Source organism: Coloeus monedula, assembly GCF_965178545.1.
Source record: "Coloeus monedula genome assembly, chromosome: 2".
NCBI classification, from domain to species: Eukaryota; Metazoa; Chordata; class Aves; order Passeriformes; family Corvidae; genus Coloeus; species Coloeus monedula.
The window spans coordinates 85119506-85140629 of record NC_138782.1 but is presented as its reverse complement, the minus strand read 5'-3'; the positions used below and the strand labels follow the sequence as shown (position 1 = coordinate 85140629).

Here is a 21124-nt window from a genome sequence, read left to right as displayed (position 1 = left end):
ATGGCCACCGTGAGACAACCAGCATATGCTGGCATTTTAGCTAAGAGCTACAGATGAGCAGCTGGTTCCCATTTTGAAATCTGATTTGGAAAATATACAAAGCCAGCTGCACTCAGTTCTCTTATCCTGAAAATATCGTTCTTTAAAAATATTTTCCATATATAATTTACAGCTTCTATACTTTTCTGGCAAAGAAAAGAAAACAATCCTTAGACTGTGTAGTCTGGCTTAAACTGAAAAATCACTTTTTAACAATAAATTTAGAATAATTAACAAATTTAACACAGCATTTCTTTCTACCTGTTACGGCATTCTTAAATCAGCTGGTATAAATGTGAAGGATAAATTATTTACCTGTTTTCCCAGTATTAATTCAGTAGAATCACTGCTGTCCCACAGCTGCAGAAATTTAGTACTCCAGAAGTCAAACATGTGCTCATATTATAATTAATTTTTCAGAAGAAAAGACTAATCAAAGACTTTTAATAAAAACTTGATACTGTAAAAAGATCTCTTAATGTGTGGATCATGATATCCTGCCAGAGAAATGGACTCCATAGGTTTTCAGATGACTCCAGGGCTGCCAAATGCAAAACCTCTAACAAGACAGGCTTTCTATTCTGCAGCTACTGGAAAAGGCTTTAAAAAAAAAATTACATTAATTTTAATGGTGCAGAACCAAAGTATATGTAAGCAAGTGGACTTCAATATTATTCCTAAATTTGGAGTTTCTCATAGTTGGTTAGAGCACACGAGATATGAGATTACTGTGAGAATTGTGGTATTTCAGAGAATTGCACAAGTGTTTTCTGTTCTTATATATGGGACCACAAACACAGATGACATCTAGGCAAAAAATAAGCTAATTAAACATTTTCAAAGGATGTACAGAACCTGAAATTAACACTAGTTAAATTCTTTGTGGCTGCTCATGGCTTATTAAAAGAACACTGTTTTTCCCCTACTTTTTTTTTCTCAGTATGCTTTCAGATGTGAAGACTCTTCTATTATTAGTAACTATCATGACAACATTTCAGTTTATCTAACAGACACAAATAAGCTTGCTCCTATTCATATATTCTGTTAAAGGAAAAATAACTCCTGCACATGTTTTCTTGATCAGAGCTCTGTCCCAAAAAAGATACCAAAGATACCAAAGTGGCAAAGATACCAAATACCTATTCCATCAAGGTCTTTTAGAATAGGGGGAGAGAGAAAAGAAAAAAGGAATAAAGGAATTTACTTATAGAAGTAGAAATTAATCACTAAACAATTATAATCAAATTGGTTTTATATATCTTTTAACTAAATATTTCAGAAATAATATCTTTTATGGTTCTGTGATTCTACAAAGAAGGTTTAACTTTTTCTAGCAGTATTTAGCTCCATTTTTGTTAAATTCTTAATAGTTAATTTTGAACAATCCCTGCCAGCAATCTCTTTCCAGTAGCCATTTAGGCTTACAGATCAGCAAGTAGATGAATGATTAACTTTGATGATAAAATCCACCAAATTCTGAAATATAGTTCACTAATTATTCTCTCACAGTTTCTAAAGTAAAATGTTTGAAATGGACTGCTTTCAGGTTCCGTCTCCTTTTTAAAAGGAGAAATATGGAAGTAACATGGTGCCAGAGATAGAACAGTAAAGACTTTCATTCTGCAGGAGTCAATGAAGGGAGAGAAGTAGAAATTCTTCCCACCATATCATAGGAAGATCTAAAAGAGTGAGGGATTAAGAAAAAAAGGATCTTCGAATCACTGAAACCCCAGTCTATTTTTCAAAATGTGTTCCTTTTTTTCTCTCATGTACACCCCCAGTTATTTAAAGACCACCTACCAGATCACTATTATCTCCTTCTGGGGATACAATCAGCATCCTTTGGAACTCCAAAAATCTAGTTAGTAAAATAAATTCACTTACAGAATTGCAAAGAACTTTTATGACTTTGCAATTAAACAAATACAATAGCTACACAGATAACATGATTTATTCAGAAGTTGCTCATTCTGGCAGACCTGCTGAGTGTCTGTGAAGTGTCAGTTAACTGCACTTACATATGGTAGTGGGCTTGAAGTGTCATGTTGCATTTTTAAGCCATGGGTAATATTTTTTACAGTGGTTTATAAACACCAGTGATTGCTAATGCAAAAATAAGATGTGCGTCTGGAATTTCCAAAAAGGGTAAAAATTCTGCAGATACCAAATACTGTCTCCTTACCTCTAGATTAAAAAAACCAAGAATGAATCAGTGAAATGAATCAATTGTATGATCTTGCAATTAAGAGCATCAGTCTTTAGCTCCCTTCAATTAAGCAAGCTCTCAGTTTGCTTTATTGGCATGAAATTGGTATAGAGAGACTGCAGGGATAGAAGGAAAGAGGCAGTTCCCAGCATTCAACTGATAAAGTACACAACTCCAGAATGCAGTTCTGGCATGCTTTTGAATCCCAGTCCCAAAACCCTGGCAAAGAGTTCATATGACAAGGTTTGCACAGCTGAAAGACTAACATAACCTCAGTATACGGTTAAATACTTGCATTTTACAAGTCAGCATTTAAATCCACAGTTAAGCAGCAAAAGAGAAGTATCCTGATTTTCAGAAGTGCTGTTTGCCCACACTTCAGTACACTATATGGCTATGCAAGGATTGGATATGGATTACTACTAGGATTGTAGGATGGCCAGGGAAGCCATTGAAGTTTCCATTGCAATTTTCCTGGGAAGACTGCAAAAAAGTTGTTCAGTCTAGCAAGTGCCCTGTCTCGCAACAATCTCAAGGAGCATGGATAATTAAATTCTGGGAATACTCTCATTTGTCTAATCTGGGACTATAGCTCTTTGTCTAATGTCACTGTCAATTTTAAATACAGTGATGACAACACTTAAAAGAAAAAATATGATACTCGGGTACGAAAAGATCTAAACTTCAGCTCTAGGATATCCACTGAAGATCCATGGCAATGTATCTATTCCCTCATGCTAGGTTTTATTTTAAAAGGGTACAACTACAATGAAAAACAGTATAAAAATACAGTTACATAGCAATTTGCAAGTACCTGACATACAAAACAGTGAGCCATGATGGTTTACTGCTAAGTCAGCCAGTGGGAAAACAAGTTAGTAACAACCAAATGATGAATAGGTTATGTCAGTGATATTTATGAATGGCTTATTATTTGTAGGCAACCAGGCAGCAGAGGCAACCGTGGGCACAGGCTGATCCACTGCCATGGATCAGGAATCTCAGCAGCAGCAGTTCGGGTGGGATACTCTGAATAAAGCACAGCAGTGTTGCTCTCTGGTAAAGGACCAAAGAGAGATGAAGCACTGAGGTACTCAAATCCAATTAGCCAGACCGACAGTGACTGAAAGTTTTCCTGAGAGTTGAAATATAGGTAAAAATACTTCTTGACTTCTAGTGGGAAAGAGACAGAGCTGGGATAAAAGGGACAGATAAGTTACTGCATTCTGATGTGAACTGAAGCCAAAATTTTATTATTTTACTTTACCAGAGTTTCCAAAGGGGGAAAAAAAAAAGAAAGAAAAAAAGAAACTGCTGCTTCTGACAGCCTGGAAAACTACTGTACTTCCGTAACAACAATATAAACCTTGTTAAAATATTACACTCACACAAATTATTCAAATAAATCAACATTCACTCCATTTACAATACAGTGGACCAGCTAACTTCTGTTGGGAATGCTGCCCACCATTTGCTGGAGCTATAAAAGATGAAGGAAAGTAACTGAGATTACCCAGGCCTTTTCCATTTGAAAAATCCTGTTTTAAAATAGTTTAGAGAAGAAAAGCCCAGGAACAGCATGTGCTTCACTTGTTGAAGTCTGGGGCATAACTGAGCATTATTAGAACATTAATACATCCAATTTGAGCTCCAGAATCAGTTTTGGTACAACAGGAATATTAAAAATACTAAAATATTCCTCCACTTTTTCTATCTTATCTCAAAACCCAAAACAATAGCCTTCCCACTCAGTACCACATCTGCAGATTTCAATAGTTTTTGTTTTCTTTAAAGGATGAATTTATTTCTTTAAGGCTCCTCTGCTGATCTTTGCTAAGAATTTCTCTAAGGTCTTGCATCACAAACAATAATAGGTGTCTCTCTGCAAATAAACTTGATTAGGTTCTATCTATCCTGCTGTGACTTTACTTCACTGCCAGACTCACTTTTCCTTACACTGCTTATTGGGTCCAAAAAGTCTGTAGAGCATATATTTGTAACACTTCCAGCAATCAGATACGATTTAACCACCCAATGAAACAACAGGAAAGGAAAGAAGGATACGAGGCACTAAGTAAAAAACCAACCAACCAACCAACAACAAATTGCTTGCCTACATTCTTCTTTCTGTGACTACCCTATTTATAAGGGTATTCATACAAGGAATGAATTAATTAACCTACTCCCCCTAATGTAACAGAATATACAGAAGCAGACGTCTTCTACCAAATCTTCTTTCCTTCGTGTCAGAGTTCCCTGGATCTGGGAACTGAAGGAGTGCCAAATGTGCACACAAGCATTCCATCTCAAGAAAAACAGTACAATTAGTTTACTTCTCTTTTCCCCCTACACAGGCAGGTGAGGACAATTCCAAGCAAGGTACCCCACTAAGCACCACAGCCTGGAGCAGGGTTCAGGGTTCCTTAACAACCCTCTTAGAGATGGCATCATCTGTTGACAATTTAAATGTTTCAAGTGGTATCAGTTACAAGTCATCATGGTTAATCACAAAATTTGAAGATATTCCTCAGGCAAACCATCATAGTTGCTTAAACTAGGATAACAAAATAAACCCTGATTATGAAACTGTCTGAGTTTTCCTCTTCCACAGTACTGTCCATTATCCAAAGAAACAGGTCCTCATTTAAAACCACTGTGTGGGGTTTTTTTAATCCAAGAACTTATCTTAATAGTCAAACAAGCTAAGAAGCCTTCCAAATGGTCTCATCCCATGAGTGTAAAAAGTCCACCTGGGAGTCTAGGTGGGCAAGGAAGCCTGGACCCAGGTAGTTTCAGGAAGAATGCAAACCCATCAATGAGTGGGAATGAATCTCAGCTGTAAGCACAGGAAGGAACTGAGGGTAGGTTCAAAGAGCAATTCTAGCTGTAGTCAAGGCAGTCTATGGGCAAGTGCCAAAGGACCCACCTTGCTCCTCTCCTGCTGCCCACAGTGATCTTCATTAGGAAGTTAATGTTCACTGCATGGTGGAAGGAGCAGGCGGTCATAGACTTGAAAAATTGCTTCAAAGGGCTTAAGTCCCACTGAGGGAAAAAAATCTCAGTGCAAAAAGATCTTCACTAAGTCTGCCATAGGAGGGAGTTGTTGCAGCAGCAGTTCTTCCTGCACACTTTCTGACAGCCAGTTTAGCTTGATCAACATGGGAACATATAGGCATGATATAAGTCTTGGTCTTGCACCATTACAGTGCAAAAGAGGACAGAGGCACCAGTGTTCTCACAACCTGTGATTGGACATACTGTCAGAATGACTGTGTGGTCCAACCCCTCCCTTAATGATGTACAGCTATACGCACCTTTTAAGTTGACTTCTTGCCAGTACATTCTCTTGCCAAAAGTAAAGGCTGTATGAATTAATTAATTTAGTCACAAACTGAACTATATTCTAATTCAATCTACTAAATGAAAATTGCTATTAAAATACTTTTCTATTTTGATTTTGTGGATACATTGCTTTTACAGTTGTTCTCAAAGTTAGCTAAACCGTATTTACCATAAAACTCTGCTTTAAAGTAGTACATGAAGTGAAATGAAATACTGCTACCATCTGTGAATAATGTAATCAGGCAAATGAGGAATAATGACTACATCATGGTAATTTAGGATAGAACATACTGAATTACAATTGTCAGCAGCTTGGTTTATAGCTCACAAACTTGAGAAAAGCACAGCATATAAAAAGAGCGGGGAAGGATTTAATCAAAATATGATTACAGAAGAGAACGTAAACGACACATGGCATTACTTTTCAAGGGTCCACCACTATTATTTGTATCTGAAGTGTAACTGAAAACTCACCATCACACACACGCAGAAAGATAATTTCAGTGATACAGGGCTGCTCGTATGCATCACAAATCCACAGAGTTTAGCTCATAAAATAATTCCACCCAACTCTTTGGGGTTGTGGTAGGTAGGCAAGAAAATAATCTATGGAAATTCCACCAGATTCTTTCCATTTTCTAAGTTTCCTATTTGTTCATAGGCCAGAGGTGCAAGTCAGTATTTTCCCTGCCTAGTACAATGACTTCCATTGAGGATGATCTGCAGCAGGAAGCAAAGCTGGTAAGATGCTGTTCTTCCCTAGTCTGACATTCTTTTGAGGGGTTCAGGGTGGAGTTATCTTTAACAGATTTGCTAAAATGAAATATCCTTTGAAATATGGAAAAAAATTTCCATACTCTTTAAATTTAATTCTTGCATTAGACAAGGAAATTCAGGTCCCTGTTACTGAAAAGATGCCTTTTTCCTCTCCTTTCATTTCTTGTTCCATCTCCATTCTACATATTTTCCCCTCAAGCATTTCCATAATCCTTTCACTGTTGTACATGAATGCCTCTTGGCCACTGATATATTTCACTTTGCATCATCACAGTCAAGCAGAGAAGAAAGAGGAACTGGAATAAAAACATAGAGTTACTTTCTCTGGTTACAGAGGAAGCTTTGGTGGATCAATCCCAGCTACCAAAGTGTTGTTTAGCAATGCCTCCTCTCAAAGTTTCCTCTGTAAACACAGATATTTAAGAACAACTTGTCATTTGGAAAAATTTACTTGTCTGTATAAAACATTTTATGACCCATTTCTCCACAGGGCAGAAACTTAACAAATGTTTCTGAATTCCAGTTGGAATTATGTTCTTCACTGATGAAGACAACTGTCCATTTTTTTCTCCTGTTATAAAACATTCCTTCCATTTAGAATATTCCTGTTCCTCTAAATTACTGCACTGACACAAAAGCAAAAGCCACCTGGTAATGCCCAGAGAAATTATAGTATCTGCCCTCAGAGGGCAGCTTCTGTCACTAGTAATAAATAAATAAACAGATAAATGTATACATACGTAAATAAATAAAAGCTGTTCACTGAATTTGTGTCACCAGAAATCCAGATGCTTTCCACATGTTTCTGCCTTCCATCATCTGGGAAAAATCACAATGTAGTAGTTCCATTCTGCCATGCTGTACCATAATCTTTTAGTAATGGATAGTTTAAGTTTTGGGTTTGTTGGTTTGTTTTGTTGGTTTTTTTTTTTTTTCCTTTTAATCCTGACTCATAAATAATTTTGTTTCATAAGAAGAAATTTTTGGGCTGAGTATCAGTGGAGGCTGAGAAGAGGAAAGTATTGCAGTTGATGAAACGATACCTTTTTATAAAGCATTTTTTTATTACCATGCCATTCATTGTATAAAGGTGACATTTCAACATGAAACACTATAAATTATTCTGCATCAGCTTATAAAAATCTAGATTTTAAAAATTTAACAATCAATCAAGATGACATATAGGAAAATTCCCTGGAAGCCAATAAAAAGACTGTACAAAGTGCACCGCCCTGTACTGCTGCCCACTCCTTCTTGCTCCCAGGCAATGCTGCTAAAACCTGGCTCTCACTTCTGTTAGCATTTGGCCTCTCTGGAGAATTATGAAGGTGTAAAAGATCTAAAATAGGTATTTCACATAGCTTTCCAACTTGAAAATATGTCATCACACTGTCTTTAACTTAGACTTATTAAAAATACATGACAGCCTTGTGCTTTACAATGTTCATGATTATGTACATCTTGGAGATGTACTGAAAACACCATGACAACAGATTTCACCAGAATTTATCCCATTCCTAGAACTGATTAGGCAGTGCTAAATAAGAAAGCTTCTTTTGGAGCACCATGGCAATAACTAACAATAAATATGACTAACATAAAATTTAACAGACCAAACATGCATCTAAGATTAGCAAAGCAAATACTCCCTCAGTGAAACAGCCAGCAGAAGGCTAAGCAAAGTGAAAAGAGGAAAAACATAATAGAAACCTTCATAAGGAAAAAAATAATTATCGTGTAACCAAAGTATACAATTATCTAGATCACCACAATGGTTGCAAAGGGAACCATGACCTGCATGTTTAACAGTCAGACCTGCTATGCCAGAATCAGCTGTAAGTGCTCAGTCTGCCAGCGGCACATTAAACACAAATCTGAATTTAGGAACATGTAAAATTATTGAGCAATTGGACTAGATTTTGATCTAACTACATCACTTTTCCCTTCACCTTAGTAAATGGGTATCATAATGAATGTAGATATCACACTACAGGCAAAACAATTCACAAGTAAACCACACAAAGCTGGAATTACGATTTTTAAGTGCTCCACTTCAAACATGAACTTCAACCACTGTTGACCATGACAGATTTAGCTGAGAACAAAGTGATCTTTCAGAAGGTCAAGCAAACACAAATTGCTCAAAATTGCTCAAAATTACAGAGCTTTAAAGATGTTTAAGTAAGAAGTGCATGTCAACCAGACCTTCAGGCATTCATGAGATAATCTTCTGCTTGACTCCGATTATTTCCTTTAGTATGAAGAACAGCGGTTCATTTTAAAGAAAGGGCTATTTAGAGAATGCATTATGTTAGAGATTCTCAAAACACAGACCACAGAGCAACTTCTAATGCTCTGAACATTCTTTTAGGGAGCTGAATCTATTAGGAAGGTTCATCAATTTTATCTGAAAGGGAGCGTTTAGCTAAGTAGCAAACACACAACAGGATAGAGTCAAAACAGCAACTTCCATAGGACCATTATGAGCAAGGGAGTGGCAGCTAACTGGGGATGATGGGGAAGAGTATAGTAGTCCATGAAGGAATATGTGTTTCAGCACAGAAATTAATACTGCCTGCCTGGCCAGGTTTCTCTTGCACAGCAATCAAGGCAGGAAGAACAGAGGTTGTGTATGTCCAGGTAAGGTCTCAGGATTGTGTCAAGTGCAGATGGGGTGCAAGACAAGATTGAGGAGCTGGAAAGTATCTCCAGGTTCCACAGATCAGCCTCACCTTTGGATGCATATGCAGAAGACACATTCCTCTATGGATCATGGCAATTGAGCTATTTTAGGTATACACACTGAATGCAGAGCTAGAGCTCCAAATATTTTAACAAACAAGGAAAATATGAGCAAAGGTGTTATTTGACACATAAGGAGAACTATTTTATGCATCACAGTCTAATAATAAATTTAACTACTTTCTGTACAGGAAATAAGAAGCAAGTGAAAGAGCTGACTTGGTGTAGGTCCATACCATGACACTTAAAACACTGAAAGCTTAGTCCTGTTGTGGGTTTGGTGGGGGCAGAGGCAGGGGTTGCCAAGTATGATAGCTTCTTTAAGGCTGCTGACATCTCACATATGAAATCACAGAGACAGAGAAGATCATGTAGGCACAGTGCTAGGCAGGGAAGATTATTAGGCAAATATTTAACAATCTAAACCTTGAAAAAGAAGTTTGAAAAATGAGTTATATTCAGATGAGTTTTACTGCTCATATAATTCATAAAACTGCAATATTGAAGGTAAATAGTTCACGCAGTTGTAAACTCATAAAATACTATGCTCAAGATAAAAATTATCTGGAACCTAACAACTCTGTCTTCTTTTCATAAGCTACTGACCTTTATTTCTCTCAAGATGAAGTTCACAGTGGAATTAATCAATGACTAGCACACATATATCACTTACCTTGAAGTCACAGCTTCCATGAATTCATCAAGAAGATCGTCATAGGCTTGACCTCTAATTCTCTTGTGTCTCAGCCCAATATACAAAGGATCTTTCAGCAATTCCTGTTTTAAAAAAAAAAATGTTTGAACTATTACATGAGCAAGTTACAATACTACACTCTTAGTTAACAAGAAGGGGACAAAAATACAGTGTTTGAGGATTAACCCAAGCATATGAAGTACATACCAATTCATCCATCTCTACATTAAGACTGAAGAAACATAGAGATTAAAGAAACACCCTTTTTGTATCAAGGAAAAGGGATACCCTAGTCTCAAAGGAAGTGTATAGTTTCCAAGTAAAAAAGTAAAATTTACTCTGGGAAGTCAGGTTTCAAAAGTGTCTTTTAAAGCTTTAGTTAGTCATTTTCTATTTTTCTTTTATATCCTGAAAGTGCTCTGACATTTTAAAAAAGCCGTTTTTCTTAATTTTATCAGCATGTTTCACAAACCTCTCCCAGAGACCATCATTTCAACTGTTGATGAGCTGATATTCAGGAAATGTGCTGCTTTCTAAAATTCAATACGCCAAAACATAACCAAGCCTTTGCCCTTTTCCTTCCAAACTTTTTAGATTATCAGTTTAGATTCTAGAATTCTTCATTTCAGCTATCCATGTTCCATCAGTTGGATATGATTTCTGAATTTGTCTATGCTTAAATCTTGCACTTTTTCTTCCTTTACCTTTATGACTCAGACTTTCCCATGGTCCATAAAAACACTAAGCCTGTATCATGCCATGTCTTCACTACTAGAAGGTCAGATATATTTCCAAATTATAACTTACAAATTACTAAAAGTGTTCAAAGCATTTTACAACCACTTTTGACCATCCGCTTCAGCTACAGCAATTCCCCACAGCAAGTCTCACGCTTCCACTGGGTCTCCCAGGAACTCAGGTATAAAGACACTCTCTGCTACTATTTCTCACATGCCTCTGAAAAAAAATAAGCTAATTTCCCCATTATATGTTGTATGCAATCCTCCCACACGTGTCCAAACAGCTTGCAGAATAGGTCAGAAGCTTGACTAAATATTTTTCATCCAAAAATAAGATGAAAACCCAACAGGGTGGCAGTAATTTTTACACCAGCTTCAACTAGAAAAAACATTGTAAAGAAAAGTACAGACCAACTCACCTTCCAAGAGAGAGCCTTCTGAATGCAAAATGAAGCAAGAAGTCTGGAAAGCTTTCTCAACCTGATCCAGACTGGGAAACAGAAATTTGATTTCTGAATTTTAGAGAAGCACCTAAATTCCCATCCCAGCCTTTTTTTTTATGCTGTAGAATTGAAAAAATTCCTCTGGGCCACAAGCCCCTGTTAAAGATTGATTTGAACCAGTATGAAACTCAAAATCTTTGGTGGTATTCTGCCTCCCCTGGGAGTATCCTGATGCAGACCTACAGATAGAGATGTTTGTCTCTCCCTCACTTTTCTCTCCACATCCACAAAGAAGTAAAGATATAAGATTAGAATATTTTAAAAGATGAAGCAGGTTTAAAAGCTGAACTTTTTAATACTTGCTGTATTAATCACCAATTCAGAAAATTTTGTAATACATTACTTACAGCCATTCAGAAGTTGTTAGTTCAACTTTTTGAAGTGAAACATGAATAAAGCTCAAAATTAAAATTACTTTATAAATGAAGTTGAAGTCATTACACTGTAAGTATTTTATTTATTCCCTTCACCAACACAGTGTAGGAGTCATGCTTAAGTAACATAGTTTTTGAGGAAATAATTTTGCCTGTGTATTTACATTATCCTAAATATTCTAGCAGCAAAATCAAAATAATAATTCTGTACTTATTCTAGATCTGCAGGAAAAACTGGCAAGAGTTTGACCTGGTATCTGGCAAAGGAATTGTCCGGTTTGTATAGTCTTCTTTTTTTTATATAACCACTTCAAACTTTGTAGTCAAGAACTATTTCTGGAATTATTTTTTCATTTCCATTTTGAGTTTGCCTAGTTATTAAAAATGAATCTGAAAAATCAAGGATAAATATATATTTCTGGGAGATGAATTCACAGGAAGTGCAAATTAACTACTTAACAACATGAAATTTTAAGGCAAGTTTGGAGAGCCCATATGAGCTGTCTCATGCTTCCCACCAGACTGAGCACACAAGGTTGGGAAGAAGAACTGGCAAGCCTCAGGAGCCTCTGTCAGCAACATCATGGTAGGACTCAGAAACAGCAGACTCATTTCTAAAATCCCATTTCTACAGCTTTCCATGCCAGTAGGCTTCTGCTATTCCATGTCCTGTGCAAGGATACCGCATGTTCCACTGTCCAATTCAGAGTAAATAACTTAATTCCTTTCCAACTCCCCTAATTCTTCCTCCTTAATTGATTTGCTCTTTTCAAAGAGCTTCCACAAGCTTTTTATTAGGCAATGTCTGTTTTCTCATTTTATAAAACAATGCTCAAAATGAAAAAAAAAAAAAATCTTTGCTCCCTTTATTTTTTAAATTCTAAAGACATGTCTCTAAAACACTTCACGGCCAAGACTGAATCAGTCTGATTCCTTCAAGAAGGCAATTTAGATGGGCAATGATTCTGTGAAAGTTCAAGAGAAACAGGTATCGCATTACTCTGTTCAAAAAGTGCTAAACCAGACATGGGTCTGCCTTGAAACTTACACAGGCTCTTACATTCCTTTTGCTGCTTCTGCATTTTTCATGTCTGTGAGCTTTTAAATCTATAGTCAACACTAAAACTCAGAACTCCAAAGCAGTTCCATTTATAGGACCACTGTTTGAGCTTATTCACCTACCTTTGATGCTGAAATTTAATGTGAAATATTTAAAACAATTATTACAGTGTTTCTGGAGTATGTATAAACCTCTAGCCTGGGAAGTCTCACAAGCAGAGACAATTAATTCAGCAACACATCTCTGATGAAAAGCTTGGCCAGCTATATACTCAGAGTTCAGAATTCCTTTACAGCTCAGTGCATTCTGCTTAACAAATGTTACAGTTTGACATGAAATAGCCCCAAAAAGTTCCTTTATGGTCCTGTTTGGAACAACGTATGAAGAAACCCGTGGCGGACACAAAAGAATGAAACATTCAGCAAGTGAAAAGAACAGTGGTCACGTCTGTGCCCTGAGTGGCAAACCATTGTGGAGCTGCTCCCTTTCCAAAGGGCACTGAAGAATGAATAAGCTGCTTAAGCACATTATCCCCTTATTCAGGTCAACACCATGCAAACCGGGACCATGCTTGGTTTTTTTTAGAGGGTTCACACATCTTGAGAGATTAACATTTGCTACCAACTATTTCATGGCTTTCAAAACAGATTACCAAAAAAAAAAGTTCCATCGTACAATCGAGTATGTCAAACTGACATGATGATTAGGTACTTTTCCTCAGTGACTTGGGTTTCTTTTGTTACCCAGCTTGTTGTCAAAGCTTAAACTTTGTTTTGTTCTTTTGGAAATCCAATCTCCCTCAAAACATAACTCTCCTTTTTTCCAGGTTAGTGGGTTCGTTATGCATATTACATGATACTGAAAAAGTTGATGCCAGCTTATTTTTAGACATGTTTGTTCTAAGGCTAAAAAAAAAAGTTCTAAAACATTTAGGTTTACCAATGTGGTACATTCAAGCTTTAACAGAAATAGGGTTTTCTAAGAATAAAGGGCTTATTTGAAGTTCAGGCAGTGGAAATAGCATGTAGATCTATTTAGAATTAGCTGTGCAAAATAACGAGTTCTTTGAAGCACCACCTGAGTGCATTAAAACTGTAATGACCTTTGGGGGTTTTAAGAAAAAGGCAAGCCGTTTATACCATCTTACTCAGGGTAAAGAGATCAGCAAACCATCAAAGTTCAAGCAAGGCTGAGCCATGCACCTGGGTCTAAGTTAGCTACAAAAGCCAAACCGGTGAGAAACAGAAAACTGTGCACTTAAATATTTCATCAGTTGAGCACAAACACGCTGAAATGTCATTTATTCCCACACTTGGCACTGAGATGTTTCTTCGGAACAGATACATATTTTAGTGAACAGCTTCATGGAAAACTGGAGGTGAACATCTGCAAGACCCTGAGCCTTTCCACTGACAAATATGGAGCAGAGATTGCTCAGAACCAACCAGTGCCACCTAGATAGTGTTTGGGGTACGGTAATGCTTCAGAGAAGCAACTAACCCCATGCCATTAAAATGTCAAAACCCTCCAGCAGTTCTACACTGGGAAATGATTTGCACTAGAGCCACAGTTACAAAGCTAAAAGAGAGCTATATTTGTATGGGACATCTGAAGCTTTGGGACAAAGACATGCCACATGCCAGAAATTAAACACATTTTAGAGCATGATTGGTCTAACAGGGCAAACAGTTACCAAGAACACCAGTGGGAGGCCGCTGCTTTTTTAAGTCTTAGTATTTTCTTACATTAATACACTCTAAATTCTTTTTGTAACCTTCTTGTCTCAGTTTTAACAGGTTGGGGAAGGGCTAGTGAGCACAGGGAGGCTTCTGGTCTCCAGGAAAGTTGCATATTCCAAACTTTTTTTTTCCCCACAAGATTGAAATTTCATTTGATGTGAAACTTTTTCCAATAAAAAGAGTTAGCTGGTTAGGAACATGCCAAAGTTTTGGACTTAACTTCAGCTTCCATCGATACTCATTACCCAGCAATCAATCTGCATTCATTCAAATTTTTGGTTTGTAAGCACTAACACGCTGAATCACAATTTTCTGTCCTTCAAGAACTGCTTACAGCTGCAAAGTGTTTTTCATGGCATTAGAAAGACTGTACAAGATTTCAATTTATATTAGACTAGAAAGCCTTTCCTTTCTTCGAATAAGCTTATTTTGAAGTCTGAAATACAGAATGATGCCCTTAAAACATGTAACAAATCCTGTGTTTCCAAATGCTAAATGAATTTTGGAGAGTTGAATGCTGCTAATTGGATTTGAGGCTGTAGAATACTTTGCAGAAATAAGTTGCATAAACACCAGACCTCTGTCAACATATTTGCAAACGTTAGCAAGGGGCCTCTTGCACAAGAAAAAAGGAGCCTTATCCTCTGTTTCTCCCTAAAAGAAGGAGATCTCATCTTTGGGAGTCTCAGCTAGCACTTTATCTAGACATCCCCAAGACAGGTACTGGCATACAGAGCAGTAGCTCTCTTTCCCCCTTAGTTTCCTCCACTGGATCCTCCATAGGACAGGATGTCACAAAAGATCCCAAAACAGAAGGCCAAAAATGGGTATCACAATGAGTTGTTCTAGCCATAAAAAAAGGAGGAAAAACCCCACACACTAGACATGAGTTTTAACAGTTGAGCCCAGCTGTGTTCACCTTGCCAAAACCAAGTGGCTGTCAGTTCTTTAGAGACAAAGATACAGCCATACCATAATTACTATTTTCCCACCTGTAACCCTAAAAGCATCACTGAAAATTGTCCCTTGTCTGCTCAGACAAAATAGACACCTTCAGCAGTCAAGAGTTTAAAAGATAATACATTCATAGCACTCCTTTGTCATCAATCTCGAATGTAGTGCTTGAAAGGAAAAACTTTTTATGAAATAAAATTATTAGCAAAGAGTATTATGAATTTTTGAGACAGTTCAAATATAAAAATTATTAAAACCCTAGTGAAGCAATGTCCTCATGTAACAGAAAAGAAGTTACAGTATTTCAAATTCTGCTTAAAAGAATTTAAGGTTGTGCTAAAAATATAGAGAATATATTCTCTTTCATATATGCATAATGATACTATAGATTTGCACACTCGGACTAGACTTTCTCAATTATTTCTCCTTAAAGACAGGCTCCATTAATTCAATCCAACTTGTTCTTTAATTTCATGAGGTTATTAAAGTGTCAGTGTGACCTTTACATCCTGTGCTTGCTTCTGCTCAGGAAGCTTACTCATTTCTTAACCTGAGAGGAATTACCAGTTGTAGCTTTGAATGCTCACTGAACCCTGTTGCTTGTATCCCAGTTATTTCCCACGCATGCAAACAGCCTTGCCCAGCTGAAAAACTGTCAGCTCCAGCGAACTTTAACAACAAAATAAAAATCCCTCTAATGGCTGGAAAGAATGCTTCATGAAGGAATCTTGTAACACACTATGAAATTACCACAGCCCGTCCCCAAGCAAGAAGACTGCACAAAGCCAGGCTGTGCCAAGGACATTCTGTGGGATGTTTCCGGCGCATGTATGTGGCACTGAATAAAGGCCCCAGTGTGCGAGTGCTGCGGGCAGACAGTGGCTGTGTGCCCAGGGGCACAAGCCTCCAGCCCCCTCGCATGGCACCATCTGCCTGCATCCCTCCATCCCATGCCACGGCTACCAGAAGGGCCCTTCCAGGAAGTCACACTCATTCCTGTGGGTGAGTATGCAAAGCTAAAGACCACCCAGGCCCCTGAGGGCAACATTTACAAACATACCTGAGATACACAAATGTGTGGTTATGTGAGCCTTCATTAGCAAGGGAACACCAAGTGCAAAATCCAAAGACAGAAATTTGCAGCACCAAGGGGCAAGATGCACTTGATTTTTCAGATTTTTCAAGAGGCTGCTGTCTCCTCAAGTCAGACAATGCATTTGTTTTTGGGACATTGACTCACTTGTGTCCACAAGTCAGTTTGTGGAACCAAGTGACGGATGAAAAGGTCAAGGCTTGTTGATAGGGCAGGGGCAGAGAGCAGCGTTGCCTTCTAGTGTGAGTCTCTAGATACACCTGAGTCACTCTCATAGCTTAACTCCAAAATGCTGGGAATTACAAAATATTTTATAGAAAGCATACTTTTATAGAAAGCTTATCTTATGATTTTTAGGTGTAATTCAAGATTCCGGTGCACTTGAAACACACAAGACCAGTTACAGCCGGGGTCCGTCAATGATGCATATGCCTAAGAAGTTCCTTTCTAGGCTAACTTTTCCATTCCAAACAATCTGGAATTTACAATGACACCTGAACCTCTTTACTTGGTGGGCTTTGAAAACTACAAGTAATACACAGTACAGCTAGGCTAACTATATATTGCCATGCTTGATATTGAATACTAAAATTTAAAAATTTGTAAAAGCAATAATACATCTGACATCAGATGCATTATATCTTTTTCAGAGCAATTTGGCTTTTATTCCACCTGCTCACCTTTCCAGTACACAGTGTAAGAAATTCACACAGCAATGGCAAAGCTTTTTCAGTAAGTTACCATTGATATTAAAAAAATTCTTGCAGTAAATTTACTTGGACAATCTAGCAAAAACTGCTCTGTGCACCTTGATCTTTATGGCAGGCTCCAACCATGAAAGACCTGGGAACAGCTGAGTAGTGAAACATACCTCAACTACAACTTTGCTAGCCAACAGATTAAGCAAAAAAATAATGGTATTTCCCTGAAATTTAAATTTCATTGGAACCTTTTTTCAGGTCAAACAGCTTACACTGATGATTTTCAACCACTTTAACTTCTAAAAACTATTAGAAGTAAGTATCAGAGAATGGCCATCATGAGCCATGTGCTGTTCATAGTGAGAAAAGCAGGCATTTTCCTGAGGATTGGACTGGGTGTTGTTATGAAAATACTGTAATTGAAGAAAGAAAAAAACTGCCTTCAAAGTTAGCAAGTTAGCTTGACAGTTTTTCATACCAGAAAATAAAAAACTAAAAAGTTTTTCAATTCTAAACATACAATTGTGCCAACATCTTCTGTTACAGAAAGTTAGCTTGAAAACAAAAATAATAAATTCCTTGTTGGACTGATCTTTATAGCACTAGAGTTCTCCTAGTACTACACTTGTGTATCACCACCATAGGGATTCATCAGGTCCTTCATTCAAATCAACATTTAACTTATGCACCAAGTGGCAGCTGTGCCAAGCAGCTCATAAATAAGTCACATGATTACCAGGATGAAGGGGAAATAATTTCTAATCTTGGAAAAATACTGAAGAAAAGCATAGCAAGATCCATTTTCTGTGTTAATTGTGCCAATCTGAAAACAATGGAATGCTTTGTATGAATGGGGCACTGTCAGCATGGGTGGAATACAGAGGCTTCTTCACAGAACGGGTTCTCAAGCATTAGAACAGGCTGCCCAGGCAAGTGGTTGAGTCCCCATCCCTGGGGGTAATTAAAAGTACATGTGGCACTCAGGGACACAGTTTAGTCGTGGACTTGGCAGTGCTGGGTTAACATTGGGACCCAATGGTTTTATAGGTCTTTTCTATGATTCAACCTGCTACCAGAGCCATATCTAGCAGAGTTACTAAGGAGAACAGAGAGGCCTAATTCATTGTGTATTTTAAGAAAACAAAACAAAACAGCTAGATAAATACTCTGCATTATGTTTAACAGTCCGAGAGAACTCTCCTGATGTTAACATCTGCCTGCAAGGATAGGGACAATGCCAATTCCACAAATGCCTGTAATTTGAGTTGGAACTTGGAAGACACTCAGAACCATGGTTTTGGAGGAACATTTCATCAGACACAATTTTAGCGTGCATAACTCTTTTACACAGTAAAACTGAAAACAAATGGTTGTCTGCATGCCAGTGGCATTTCTTGAAAAACTTAATCATTTGCCTATTGAGAAAACAATAGTCCTGAAGAATCCAACATCATTTAGGACTTCAGCACATTGGACTGTATGTAATCACCAATATTTTAACATACAAACAATAGTCAGAAAGCAAAGAAATCTGAGAAATCTCATGTATTTTATTAATATAGTTTTCAGAAGAAATCTCGCAAGAAAACTCCTAAAACTCCTTCTGTCTACTTTCTATCAAATCTTTTACTGAATCCCAGAAAAGGCTCAGATGAACCATTAAGCTCCCGACACAACTGACCTCCCACAGGCACCACAGAGTTAACGACTACAATTTCTTCTTCATGAACCCCAGCAGCTACATGGCTAAAAAGTCACATGTCCTGTCACACATCAAGAAACATGGAACAATACCCTCACTGCTACACTTTGAAATATAGCTGATGGCTGACAAGAACTGGAAGCTATAGAAACAGATTACTGCAACCAAACTTTCAAAAGTTTATTGCTCTCAAAAATCATGAGGGATGACATGCTAACACCTACTTGAAGGTCCAGCCGTAAGTGCTTATAATAAATCTAAGATGGTGGCCAAACAATGATCTTTAAGAAGAGCCCAAACAGTGTTCATGGTAGCCTATATAGTACTCTAAAAACAAGTCCAGCCCCAGTGAAACAGTTTAGAGAAGTTGGAGATATTTATCATTTTTTTTTCTGCGAAGTTAGAGGAAGTGTAGCTATCTCAGTTCATTACTTTTTTTAGCTTAATCAAGAGAGTGACAAGATACAGCTTCTTGGGGTGATTCAAACACCTTAAATACATCAAACTTTTCTACACCATTTTTGCAAAGCAACAAACACACATCATTCCCTTTATGTTCATGCACTTACATTTACAGATTTTCTTTAGGATAGGTAGCTGGAATGTCTGAGTATAAAGAGTCATCCAGGTTTCAAAACCAGACAAAAATAAAGGCAAAAAACCCAAACAAACCCAAAACCAAAAAGCAAACTACCAACAAAGTGAATCAGCAAAGAGCAAAGACTGGTTGTTTTGAAGATGACACCAGTAAAGTTTTGTTATTAATCAGCAATATTCAGAAGAATGCCATCCTAGTAATTTTCCTTCATCTGAAAAATTTCAAAGATAAGATGAACCTTAAAAAACCCTCAAAGACCTTTTTCATTCATATTTAATATTCTACTAAGAAAGAGGATTTTGCTAATATTTTATCAGCTCACACATTATGACAGCAGAGTGTCTCAAGTCCATCAGATAGGTAATTGAACAGAATTTTAACATATCAATAGATACCATTTACAGAACTGAAAATCTTGTTCTAGGTTACCAGTATCTCTCATTTCTACACCAACAGTTCTGATATTTTGTTTTTATTTTCTTTCCATTCACACATAAATATAAATCTCCACCACTTGTTGTGACCTCTCCTCAGTTTTATTAAGCTTATGCCTATTTATTTAATTTACTTCCATAAGCTACTTCTACATGGTCCTTCCTTTGACCCTGACATCCCTGTCTCCTGTGCTGACACTCAGACATTTTCTTTACTAGATCCAAATGGGTTGGACCTCTTCCTGCATTGGCAAGTCACATCCACAGTGTCCCTTGGACTGAAAAAAACATGTTGATATTATTTTGGTGCTGGCATCTTAGCTATATATCTGTCTTATCACCAGTAAAAAAAAAAGGAAAAGTCATTCTGTGCACAAAGTAGACTTGCTAGTGCAAGGCCAACATTTGCAAGAGCACCTTTAAAATTCAAGTGTGACAAGCTTTGTCCCAGATGCTAGGCTGTCTTCTGTGGAGCCATAAATAAAACATATTTTCCCACCTTTTGTGGTAATAGCTATACTTATGCCCATTCCTTCTCTTGTCTTCTCCACTGCCTTTGAAATTGCTGAGGAGGTTGATAGCAGTTACTGTGAAAGCCAACAAAAACAAACACTATCTGTTGCTGTCTTCTGAGCATAAAGATTTGGAAATGTCCAATGTATCTTCAAACAAAGTCTGCCATGAATTTAGTCTATGGATATTCATGCATGCTATCCAAAATAAGCATTTCCAGATATTAATTTCTGCCCTCTTTCATAGATCCCCTTGCTCTGAAAAGTGAAGTAAGAAGAAATTAAACGGACTGACAGAACTGCCTGTAATATCAGTACACAGCTCATTCTTTCTAGTGTCAGCTGAAACTGAGACTTAAATCCTGTGTCACCATCTATATTCTTTCTTCTAACACCCTTCCCTTCTCAATTTCTCAGGTCTTAAAATTCATTACCAACATGTGGTTTGGTAAACGTGGAAATCTGAGGCACCACCTAGCTTTGTCACATTTTCCATGCTCTAATGAAATAGAACATTTCACAAAAGAAATAATCATAAATAGCAAATTTCACAACAATAAATTAACAGCTTCAGAAAATGAATATATTCCTAAACAAAATGACAAAGTTTAAAGGATGACAATGGATCAAAAGTAGCAGACAATTTTTGAGGTCTTCTCATGCACTAAGCAGTGGAATGGCATTTCTCAAAGAGCAGTAAAATGACACTTCTCAAAGATAACAAGAGTTTGTTTAGTAAGAGGTTGACATAAGTTCAAAACCAAGTTTTAGTCTCTGTAGAAGTCCCCTGAGTCACACAGTAACCACTTCAGACACAGAGCAAGGCAAGTGAAGTGCAAACTGAGTATGAATTTATGTCAGCTAACTTAAGAACCTATATTGGATACTTCTACATCTAAACTAGTCTAGGCCCT

At 37.3% G+C, this 21124-nt stretch overlaps 1 protein-coding gene across 2 annotated transcripts in view; it reads right to left on the bottom strand.

The window, feature by feature from the left end:
* The window catches only part of ME1 (malic enzyme 1), a gene marked incomplete at its 5' end in the record, with an annotated part of 159008 nt that overhangs the window by 59679 nt on the left and 78205 nt on the right, over positions 1-21124 (bottom strand). For both annotated transcript variants that reach the window (XM_082302613.1, XM_082302614.1), the window contains one exon: positions 9780-9883. In XM_082302613.1, coding sequence (XP_082158739.1) covers positions 9780-9883 — 104 coding nt within the window. The remainder of the gene's footprint in view (positions 1-9779; positions 9884-21124) is intronic.